Source organism: Coenobita brevimanus, chromosome 98 (genome assembly GCF_032717465.1).
Source record: "Coenobita brevimanus isolate Jiangsu-jjx chromosome 98, ASM3271746v2, whole genome shotgun sequence".
NCBI lineage: Eukaryota > Metazoa > Arthropoda > Malacostraca > Decapoda > Coenobitidae > Coenobita > Coenobita brevimanus.
In genome coordinates this window covers 7,939,996-7,951,994 of record NC_137051.1, presented here as the reverse complement: position 1 = coordinate 7,951,994, position 11,999 = coordinate 7,939,996, and the positions used below count along the sequence as shown (strand labels likewise).

The 11,999-nt window shown below is 44.1% G+C and overlaps 1 protein-coding gene across 1 annotated transcript in view; it reads left to right on the top strand.

The window, feature by feature from the left end:
- Positions 1–7,276: 7,276 nt before the first annotated feature.
- Positions 7,277–11,999, top strand: part of PolD2 (DNA polymerase delta subunit 2) — a 38,054-nt gene continuing 33,331 nt past the window's right edge. The window contains exon 1 of the mRNA XM_080283632.1: positions 7,277–7,508. Coding sequence (XP_080139758.1) covers positions 7,277–7,508 — 232 coding nt within the window. The remainder of the gene's footprint in view (positions 7,509–11,999) is intronic.

Sequence of the window (11,999 nt, the reverse complement as noted above, 5' to 3'; positions counted from 1 at the left end):
TCAGCATTCACACACCTCATACAGATCCTACCTGGTATTGTCCAGGAACACTTTGTGATCCACAGCCCTCAAGGATTCGACCGAGACATCATTACAATCCAACAGCTACTGGCAGCACACGCAGGCAAACAAAAGCAGATTGAGGACCTGTGCTGTGTCCCCACCCAACCAAGCCAGAAGAGGAGGACTGGTGGAGTCAAAACCGCCCCTTCTACCCCCAAGTCTCCCCATCTCCACAGGAAAAACAGTCACGGCAGGACAGCCTTATCCTTATTGATTCGTGGGAGTTCTAGGCCTGCAATGCTTCTTGTGCCCAGCACATGCATGAGGAGGTTAAAGCTCGGTGCAGCTGGTCCATCTGCTGAAATCCACCTCAAAAGCCCCGTCCCTTCCAGCATTGTGTCGCCAACAGTGACACCCAGGTAGACGACCCAGGAGCAGATCCCGTGGAAGAAGTCATCGTGGAGTCCACAAATGATTATGTAGACCATAAGATGGAAGGAACTGAGTCCTCCTAAGTTGGGCTGGACTTTTAGGTTGTCCCCCGTCGGCACTGGCCCTGATGGAGCAACTAGCACGTAGCTCAGAACGTCTGTCTACACTAGGCTTAGGCCCCACGGAGTTCCTGTAAGGCTCCTAGTGGACACCAGCACCGCATATTCTTGCCTGTACCTGCTGTTTTACAAGGAAAATCAGGCAACCTTCAAGGCCCTTCAAGCCTCATCCACTGACCTAACTGGAACGGGAAACAAACCACTGGCCCTGAAAGACAAAACTCCCCTTCACGGTCACCACCCCGGAGCCGTCAGTCTACACCGACCACCCATTCATTGTCTTCAGCTCAAGATGTAGGACTTATGACGGCTATCTCGGGTTGGATCTATTACAAAAGCTGGAGGCTGCTATTGACTGCTATCACCAATGCCTCCGGTTCAGGCCCACAACCCCATTGCTGGCCTGCACAGTCATGCAGGCCGTGAATAAGAAGACAACCACCATCCAACCCCACCATAAAACCTGAGTGCCACTAGGTACTCCTACCCATCACCCATTGATGTTCTTCCTGCAGATGGAGCAACTCTGGCCATAGTTACCTCCCCACCTCAGTGCCATCAGAATTGCCAATGTCTCCGACAAGCCCTTCACGCTTCCCAAAGGCATCATCATGGGAGAGTTGGAGAGTTTTGATACCCCTCTTGAGCCTTCAATTTCTACCAACGACCCCTCCCTATCCCAGATTCCTGCTCATCTGCCAGCACAGAACCAACAAGACTTGGAGCAGCTGCTTCTTAAGACGTTACCAGGACGTCTTCACCTCACACCCAAGAGATCTAGGCCAGACCGAGATACTACACCACCAGATACACACTTTGGGACCTCCATACGACGGCCATCGCGCAAGAAAAATCAGGTGCAACGCCAAGAAGAACACCGCCAAGTCCACGACATGCTGAGTGCAGGGTCATGACGCCCTCAACAAGTCCGTGGTCTTCTCCCATAGTGCTGGTGAGAAAGAAAGACGGATCATCAGATTTTGTGTTGACTATTGCCAGTTCAACAACGTAACCATCAAAGATGCCATCTCCCTACCTCGAATCGACAACTCCTTGGACTCGCTGTACGGTGTCCAATGGTTCTCCACTTTGGACGTTCAGTCGGGCTTCTGGCAAGTACCCATGCAAGAAGAACTTCAACAGAAAACGGCCTTCTCGACCAGTGGAGAACGACTCTACGAGTTCAGCGTCCTCCCTTTTGGCCTCTGCAAAGGACCAGCCACCTTCTTCATGTTAATGGACTTGGTACTACGAGCGCTAACATGGGAGACTTGTTTGGCCTACCTGGTTGATGGTATCTTGTTCCGACGAACATGGAATGAGTATCTCCAGTGTTTAGGGTAAGTGCTGAGCCACATTAAAGCAGCAGGCCTCAAGCTGAAGCCCTTGAAATGCAACCTCGCCCATGAATCAGTTGCTTTCCTTGGCCATGTCATCTCCCACAAGGGGCTGGCCCCAGATCCTAACAAGCTCCAAGCCATTGTGAAGATAGCCCCACCTGACGATGTAAAAGGAGTGTGAGCCTTCCTAGGCTTGGCATCGTATTACCGACACTTCGTCAAAAACTTTGCCACCATTGCGAAGCCACTCCACGACATGGTGAAGAAAGACAAAACCTTTCAGTGGACTAACCCCATGATCGGAGCCTTCGAAAACCTGAAACGCCACCTCGCCACAACTCCAATAATCGGCTTCCGCGACTACATGCAACATTTTCGGTTGTATACCGATGTCTCCTTGGTCGGCATAGGCGCCGTCCTTGCCCGAGTTTGGGAAGGGAAAGAGCACATCATTGCTGGTGCCAGGACCCTAAACCCTTCCGGTGCAAACTAAGCAGCCACAAAACATGGATGCCCCCGAGTAATCTAGGCCCTCAAGCACTTCCGGCCTACATCCTCGGGGTCCCGTTCACGATGATCACGGATCATCAGTCCCAGCAATGGCTTCGGAGATTGCAAACAACCAACAGTCTCTTAGGAAGATGGCGAGAAACCCTCGAGGAATTCGATTTTGACCTTATGTACCGCCTTGGCAAACTCTGTACCAATGTAGACGCCTTGTCGAGGCTTCCCCTGAAATCGCTCACAGAACCACAGAAAATGCACCATAGTGCTTCACAGAAAACATTACTGCAGCAATGGGAAACAAAAGAAAAACCCAACTGGATGTCAGCCAACACCTTCAAGAATATGGAATGTAAAGGGGACCACCTATATACCCCCCCAGACCACATTGTTGCCGACCCATCCGAGGTCGGAGTAATGGTAAATTTACTCTTCAACAACCGGGTCCACCTCGGCCAACAAAAACTGCTTCAGGTTTTTGAGGGTGTCTACTGGACACTCTAACCATCAACCTTCGCCAGGCGAGTCACCAAAGCCAGTAGAGCCTGTGCATTAGGAAAAGACATCTCCAGGACCAACCGGACACCTCACAGCCACCAAACCTTGGCAGCTGCTTGCGGTAGATATGATGGGACCTCTCTCATCAAAGTCGGCGACCCGATTATATCATCACGTTCGCCGACACCTACTCCATGTTCATCATCACCTGCCCAGCTAAGAAACACTCCACCACAGCTGTCACCGAGGCCCTAATCACCGACATCTTTCCATACGTCGGCCTCCCCAAGCACTCCATTCCAACAACGCTCCAGAGTTCCCCGGACAAGTTTGGGAACAGCTACCCAAGTTTTTCGGATACCACATCTCACTCATCTCTCTCTACCATCCCCGAGGAAACTCCATTCGTGAATGAAGCCACCGAAGCCTGCCAGTCAACTCAGAACCAGGCTATCGCCCTCAACACATAAGACTGGCCATCTCAAGTCAGAATCCTGTAATGGGATATGAATACCTGCCCTAGACAGGACGGCATCGCTCCCCATGAACGCGTTTTTGGTGAGACCCCACTACTAATTCTATTTCCATTACGGCATTTGGCCCAGCCACACAAGATCCACTCTCCCAGTTTCCCACCTCAAGAACCGACTTCATAAGATGTAGCATTGCCAAGACATGCAGGACGAAACTACTCCCGACAATCCACACGAAGTGGGTGGGCGAGTGCGGCGAAATACCGAATCGGAGGCCACTTGCCGAATCGGCACTGAATTGGCACTTTTGATAGTTAACTATTATTTAAAAAAAAAAAAAATCAGGATTTAGAGCATAACCGTGCTAAAGTTAGCTCAAGTGTTTCACCTTCAGCACGCCAACTCGCTTTGATAGACTTCTGTTTTGCACAAATATTGATTTGAAATGAAAATTAATGTATTTGCAGGCATATTTAACACATTTATCAATATGTTGGTAATTATCCGTACTTAATATCCTATATGAAATTTTTAGGATTTCCATGGAGAGGTTTGGCCTATATTTAGAGCAGTAGACGTGTGATCTCTGGCTATTTTTTGGTGTCTGGATTATGTACTGGCGTTTAAGTAGATGATGTTCTTTGTACTATTTAGAGAGTTTATTTTACTAAAACTGGCCTTAGAGCAGGAAAAAAGAGAGTACACTTAGTGATGGTGGTGACTCTGTAGAGGTGAAACTCAAAATTTGTACTTTAAATGGTCTCCGGAGACTTGTGTCACACCTCACGTCCTCTCTCTCTCTCTCTCTCTCTCTCTCTCTCTCTCTCTCTCTCTTTCAGAGATTATACAGTACTACGCGTTGATGCATCCATCACTATATGCTGCATTTTATATGATCCTAAGACAAAGCAAATCACGCTTCAGTCAGTGCTGCACTATTTTTCATTGTGGCCAATCACTATAGTAAAGGCACTGTCATTTCGACTTTTACAACTTGCTGTCATACATCTCGAGCCAAATCTGACAAGCATAGGAGGAGGCCAGCTCTCTCTCTCTCTCTCTCTCTCTCTCTCTCTCTCTCTCTCTCTCTCTATACATATATATATATATATATATATATATATATATATATATATATATATATATATATATATATATATATATATATATATACATATATATATATATATATATATATATATATATATATAGTGACCATAGGAAGGACAACTCACTGGGCAACGTCCTTCCTATACTGAACTACTGCTGTTGGAGCCTAGTGGCAGTGTGGGACGGGGACGTAGGCTAACAGTATTTTGAAGTCCACAGTAAATCGCGATGCCTCATTCATGATCCCCCTATATATCTCCCACAGCCGTCCATTGCTGGAGTACTCCTCGTCGTTCAGGAATCTGGGGTACATAGCTAGGCGACCTTAGGCTGCTGGAATCAGCCCAGCGACGTTGGGTACAGGGGCTTGAAAACCTTGACTATGCGAGTAGATTGAGGGCTTGAACTTATTTTCCGCTCAGGGGAGACTGCTTCGACATATCATCAAATACTGGCAAATATTTCATGGAAACTCCTCATTGACCCCAGATGATCTGTTTGCCCGTCCTCTTTACCCTACTACTCCGGGCCACCAGTTCAAGATTGCCCACTCCAGATGTCATCTTGACATGCTTAAGAGATTCCTTAATATCAGATGCATATCTCTCAGGAATTCCCTGTCCGACTCTGTTGTTTCTATTCAGGACGTAGCTTCTTTTAAAGCAGCTCTCACTTCCTATCTCGGCGACCCCATTTTCCAGTTCCATTAATTATTGTGATGATATTATATCTCGTCCTATTGCTATCTGCCCCTGTCCCCCCACTTCACTCTTCTGCAAGCAGTTACTTCTTAGCTGCATATGGTACACATTCTAGCCTATATCTTTGCTTTGCTCTTTCTTATTTATTTTCGTGGTGCTGGCGCATCAGCAGTGTGTGGCTCCCGTGGGCCCTTCCTTTTAGCAGGCTTAGGGTCCAGGAAGCCCACCAGGTGAGATAATCAGGTGAGATCTGCACTGTGGCTGGTAAAGCAGGGGATGTGGCTGCAAATTTTTTGAAAACCACCGTCTACCGTTCCCCCGATTTCATATCATAGGGAATTTAATTCTGAGGTATGGAATACAGGTTTTATTGGTGATATCAAACTACTTGAGTGTTCAACGTAGATGAACGAAACATTTCAGGTAGGCTATGGAGCGTTTACCCTATCATGCAAGACTTTCAGCCTTGGATTTTTTTTTTTTTTTTTTCGTGGAAGGCTATTGTGTGCTGATCTTGTACAGTGCTGGAAGATAATGCATGAGGCATGACCAGACATCCCCTGGTGCCCGTAGTTTGTTCCGGTGTGCTGCAGTTGTCGGAACTCTATATAAGTTAGCGTGTACTCACTGCTATCTTAACTATTTTTACCTTGGCTATCGTACGCGTTTTTTCTTTTTCTCTTCGTGTTGTGGACCTTTGGAACTCTCAACCTTCCTCGGCTGTTGAGCCAGAAATCTGAGTTTTCAAATCGACCCCCAGTCAGGCACTATTTGAATACCATGACTGCTTTTTAGCGATGCACACTGCACTTTCCAGCATTCTTTTGCTTTATGTACTTAATTTTTTTACTTGAAGGCTGGCGCATTGGTAATTTTAGGTCTTTCCATACTCCTCTTGTCCGAACACCAGTGTGTAGCTCCTTGGGGAAAGGTCGTTCAGAAAGATGCGTCAATGCACCACCAACTTCGAAGAACGAAACGTAAGTCAACCGCTAGCAGAGGCATACATTTGATACGCTACAATATCTCGTTGACTTTTAATTTGCGAAAGCGTCACAGACGAAAATTAACTTGATTCACGCTATTACTTCTTCTGGTATGGTTTTGTAAACACTTTCCGTAAATTTTATTTGTGTCATGCCTAGTTTTAACATTGTAAACTACTGAGAGCTAGTTTGTCCCTAAGGTATTTAAGTAGTAACTTGATTTGGGACATTAATACTTTGTATCAGATCAAAATGATTAACATAGAGCACCACATGAAAAGGTAGCGGGTTTGCAACCCCGTGGATTTCCACACCAACAAGGACGTGTTGATCATTAAACCAGTGTTACCACGCGTACGATAATTATCGTATATGTACGATATTATTGCCTTTGGTACGATGTACGTACATTTTCTGTTACGTACAGTTTGTACGATAATTTTGGGTTGAAAGCTAGCATTGCAGTAAATTTTGTGGCACGCATAGTTAATCAAGCACAGTTGTTGCACAGTTTGACAGATGAATGATCTTAAGGGTTACTGTAATGGTGATCACTGAAAATACTTCTTTTATTGTCTTGGTGAGTTATCATCTGCAAGAGGAAGCACATTTCTAAGAGTTATCTGTTTAAGTTTTATGGACTGCATTCTGCTGCTAATCAGACTGATTTTCTAGAGTGACACAAAGGATATTTCTTGTAACATTAGTTTTGTAATAAAGGATATGATTACATTATTATAATAATATGATTATGCGATTTTCATGGTGTGCCCTAAGTAGTCTGATATAAGATAAAATGATAAATATACACCAAAGTATACGTCAGTACCTTACAAAATTAAGGTACTGATGATTTATTGTAATGGGTAAGTTTTCAGTAAATACACCAAGGTATCGGCGACAGTTTTAAAATACATCATATTATTAAACTATAAAAGTGAATTTAATTGTACGATAATGCCACCGAAAAAACGATAATTTTGAAGAGCCGGTACGAAAATTCCCATCCAAAAGTGTGGCACACTACATTAAACCCGTTACCCGCGGAATCTTGCCGAAGTTGGCGAGCTGGTGATAGTGGTAGTAGTGTTGTGATTCCCAGAAACATCCATGATGATCCTCGAAGGTGTAGGTGGCAGTATGAAATGTGAGGAGCTTCTTAGTGAGCCACGAGAGGATGGAGAAAGCCATGCAGAGAGATTGTCTGTAAACTACCAGAATCTTAGCCAAAAGTACACGCTATGGGGAAGTAAGGACGTTACTAGGCAGTACTACAGGATGTATGCAGCCAGGCTGGAAAGGATGAGACCCCTGGTGGAAACCAAAGCAAAACGCAAATGGGGTAAGTTGTGATTTTTTTTCTTTATTGCAACTCATCACCGCCTCAAGCTATTTTCAGTGTGTTCTACGACATTTTCTAATTTCATTACCGTAGGCCTTTATGGCATTTCCTTTGTAAATGCATCCGTCAGGGAGTATTATGTTTGTCCGGAAGCTATGTCAGGTTCCATTTTTTTTTCTTTTTTAATCAATACAAAGATGCTCTTGACAGGTTGATGATTGGCTGAATGTTTCATATCCTAATAACATCATTGTATTTCAGATATTACTATGTTTTGATTCACATTACCGGTAATTATTTGAAAAAAATTGATGATATTCAGACATGTTGCATTTAGCCAGCCATCATCAACTTGTCAAGTGCATCTTCGCCTCGATAAAAAAAAAACATGGTAGCTCATGAAAAGTTTGAGTGGTGCTCTAGGTTAGGCCTGGGGGCAGTCACATTGGATCCAAACTGGTGCTTTCACTTCGTACTACTGAAGATTCATTCATTCATTCATTCATTGCCAGACACCATGTATCCCAGATGGGGTGGCCAATGGCTTAGAGTTAATTGTTTTACAGGGAGGGGCACTAATCCTCCACCAACCCCACTTGACACGTAGGGATGCCAACAGCATCTGGTGTTCCCAGGCGGTCACCCATCCAAGTACTAACCAGAGATGAATCCTGTTAAATTCATCCCATCACTGAAGCCAATGAGGCAACAGAGTTAACCTAATTTAGCACTTGCTTCCGTCTGTGGCATTCTTAAGAGCATGTTACTCACCTCATTCAATGTGTATCCCACTAAAACTGCTGTCCACATAAGTACTGTCTGTCCTCCCCTAAATTGGGTATTTGCTTCCGCACCAACCTTGCGTTAGGCAGATATCATGTTAGAGGGACTCTTGAAAACCCCTGTTGCCTTCTGCACCCGTCCAAAGTCCACTTTTTCCCTCCTTGTGGTGCAAAAATTTTTTATACCCCCAAATTTAAACCACCTAAAAGCATTAATATGGTTATAAAAAAAATACATTAGGTCAATAGGACTTTTTTATTCATTGTACCTTATGTGAGGTGAAGAGCAGACACACGTCGCCAGAGATGAGGTAGATGGGGAGAACACGAGGCAAGCTGAGGAGGATGGTGTGGGTAGGAGTGGGCCTAAAGGGGAATGCAGGAGACAGGAGAGAGGCAGGGGGGTCCTGATTGGTTAGGTGGCTGGGAGAGCGAGAAAGGCAAAGCTTGATTGACAAGTCTATCTATCTATCTATTGCCAGACACCATAATCCCGTAAAAGGTGGCCATTTGACACTGAGTTAGTTGTTTTACAGGGAGGGGCACCAACCCTCCACCAACCCACTTGTTGACACGTAGGGACAAGTAATGATGTCAAATATTGTGAGGCAGCACGACTTACACCGCTCAGCGCACCCAGTTCAAATTACCGCATCACACTAACAGTGCCTGCGTTAGAATGTTTATTTCCTTCTGCAAAATCGTGCCATGTTAGAGCAATATCACACTACAGCAACCACGTTAGGGGAGGACTGACTGTACTCACTTAAATTAGCCAGAGCCACATTTCTGGTGAAGCATTTTTTTAGACCAGTCAAAGTTTTCTGGACCACTTGATGCTTGTGAGAATGGATTTTAGACTATTTCCATCTTTAATGTGCTTCTGTTGGCTGGAAGATGGAGTGGGCAGAGTCGTGTCAAAATCAGCTGATTTATGTAAACAAGGAGAATAAGATGAAAATACAGTAAATCAGTTTAGCTATGAATATTGTAATTAATGTACACAGTAGGTGTTTCTGCTTCATATAAAATATGACAGATTGCCAGTGTGTCACTTTTAAAATCATGATAATGAGTTCTCAGTACACCATGAAGTGAAATAGCTGTGCAGCTTACCATTTAAGTTAAAAGAGAACTAATAACCAGAGGCAACGGATGCAGCACTCATCCTTGAGAAATTATTACTGGGAAATCGTAAGTGCCGTCATTGCCTTATAATAACCCATAGAGACTCACAAAATTTGAATATCTCTGCACACATTATTACAGTAAAACCTCTACAACTCGGCATAATACATGTGCAAGCCTTGCCGAGTTGTAGGGATGAACTTTAAGTTCCCCACCAGCACGCACACACAAAAAAGGAAAAAAATGGAAAAAAATTAACAGCTTTTACAACAGACGGTAAAAGCTGCCTTAGCATGATTCCATGCTGTAGGGTGTATTCCAGGCATGGAGGAGGAGTTTTGGTAGTTTTTGGAGGTGTTAGAGGGGCTCAAGATCATTTTTGGGCACACCTGTACTGTACTGTACTTGACACTGTATAGTGTACTGTGTAAAGCACAGTTAACACTATAAAGGCCATTACTGTAATGTATTTAGCACTTGTACTACACAGTACTGGGGAACTAAACATTTAAACATTACTGTACAACTCGGCATCTTACCGAGCTGGGGGAATTTTTGCCGACTCTCTTCCTCTCACGTGCACATTTTTGGGAATTTTTGAATTTTGATTTTTTAAATGAATATTTTGGAGCCTTCCCGAGTTGTAGAGGTTTCCAACTTGAAGGATGACGAATTGTAGAGGTTTTACTGTATCTCACAAATTCAACTATTGTTGATCATCTTTTTCAGTTCAGGTTTAAACAAGTACCGTACTGTATTCATTTCAGTGTCATAGCATCTACATTTATATCACTGTCCAGTGTCACTGTTGAATGTTATTTGTGCAAAATTCAGTTTATAAACTAATAATTGTGGAAAGTATTAAGAATATATGGAGTAGATGGGAAGTTGTTGAATGCTGTGAAGAGTATGTATGATGGTGCTAAGGCTGCAGTGCGTGTGGATGGTGAACTGAGTTAATTTTTCTCTTTGAAGGTTGGGTTGAAACAGGGATGTGTCATGTCTCCATGGTTGTTCAATCTGTACATGGATGGGGTAATAAAAGAGGTACAAGGTAGGGTAGTGGATGTTGGAGTGGCCCTGGTGAGAGAGGGAAGTGTTTGGAAACTCCCTGTACTGTTGTTTTCAGATGATACTATGTTGTTGAGTGAAGACGAAGGAGAGCTGCAAGGCTTGGTGGATGAGTTTGGGAGTGTGAGAAACAGAATCTAAAGGTGAATGTAGGGAAGAGTAAAGTGATGGTCTTTGATAGAGGTGAAGTCAGTGAATGTACAGCAAGGTTGGATGGTGAGGAATTGGAAAATGTGGGTATGTTTAAGTACTTGGGTAGTGTGATGAGTAAGGATGGAGGTTTGGAGGGTGAAGTGCTGGAAAGGGTACAGCAGGGAAGAAAGGTTGCTGGTTCCTTGAAAGCAGTGATAAGAAGCAGGGAAGTGAAAAAGTTACTACATGACAGTATTGTGATACCAACTCTAACGTGTGGAAGTGAAGCTTGGACGTTGCTGGAAGGACACAAGTCAAGAGTGAGAGCAGTGGAAATGAGTTATTTAAGAGGAGCCTGTGGAGTCACATGGAGAGACAGGCTGACAATTGAGGATATAAAGGAGCATTGTGGTGTCGATGTGGATGTGATAGGAAACGTTATGAGGAATACACTGAGGTGGTTTGGCCATGTGGAGAGGATGGAGGGTGAAAGACTGACGAAGAGAGTGTATGTGAGTGAGGTGGAGGGGGGAAGAGGGAGGGGGAGGCCAAGGATGAGATGGAGGGATGGGGTGGAGAGGTATATGAGAGAGGGGGGTGTGAGTTGGGAACGGGGCAGTGAAATGGTGGGGGACAGGGTGACGTGGAGGCGATTTGTTTGTGGCCACCCCGAACGGGATTGAGGCGTCTGGCAATAGACAGATAGATAGATACTTCTGAAGGCCATATTTGCCGTATCAGCTGTAGCCTATACGGTACCCTGGACATGGAACGCTCTTGGCTGTCCTTGTTGCCCAGTGCTACCGTGCATCCTTTGTGCACGGGACTAGGTGAACCCAGTCCTGGCTGTGGGGCAGGACTGCCTAATAAGCTAAGACCAAGCTTTACTGATCTGATTTTTCTGCAACTGGCTCGCCAGAACAGCCATTGGCCTAGTCTCGACTGGTCTGAAAGCCTCACAAAAATGCGGCATAAATACAGTATACTGTCTTGGTAATCCTTAATGAGACATGGAGACCACCTCTTTTTTTTTTTTTTACTTCATGGAATTATTTGAATATTTTCTGATTGCATTGTGAGGTTTAAATGCAATTAAAGTAATCCTTAAGGAGACTTAAGACCAGCTTATTTTGTAGTTTTCTTCATTTTTTTTTTTTTTTTTTTTTTTTTTTTATTTATTTTTTTTTTTTTTAGCTCTTCATGGGATTCTTTAAGTATTTTTTGGCTGCATTTTCAAGTTGCAGTTTTTTTTATTTTAAAATTGATGAAAAGCATTTTGGTGGTAGGTAGTGGCAACCATTATCCACTCATTTGATGTGGTGCTCCCTACTTCTTTCTGACCTCTATCCTTTTTCTGTGTTTGCTTTCCTCTTCCAGT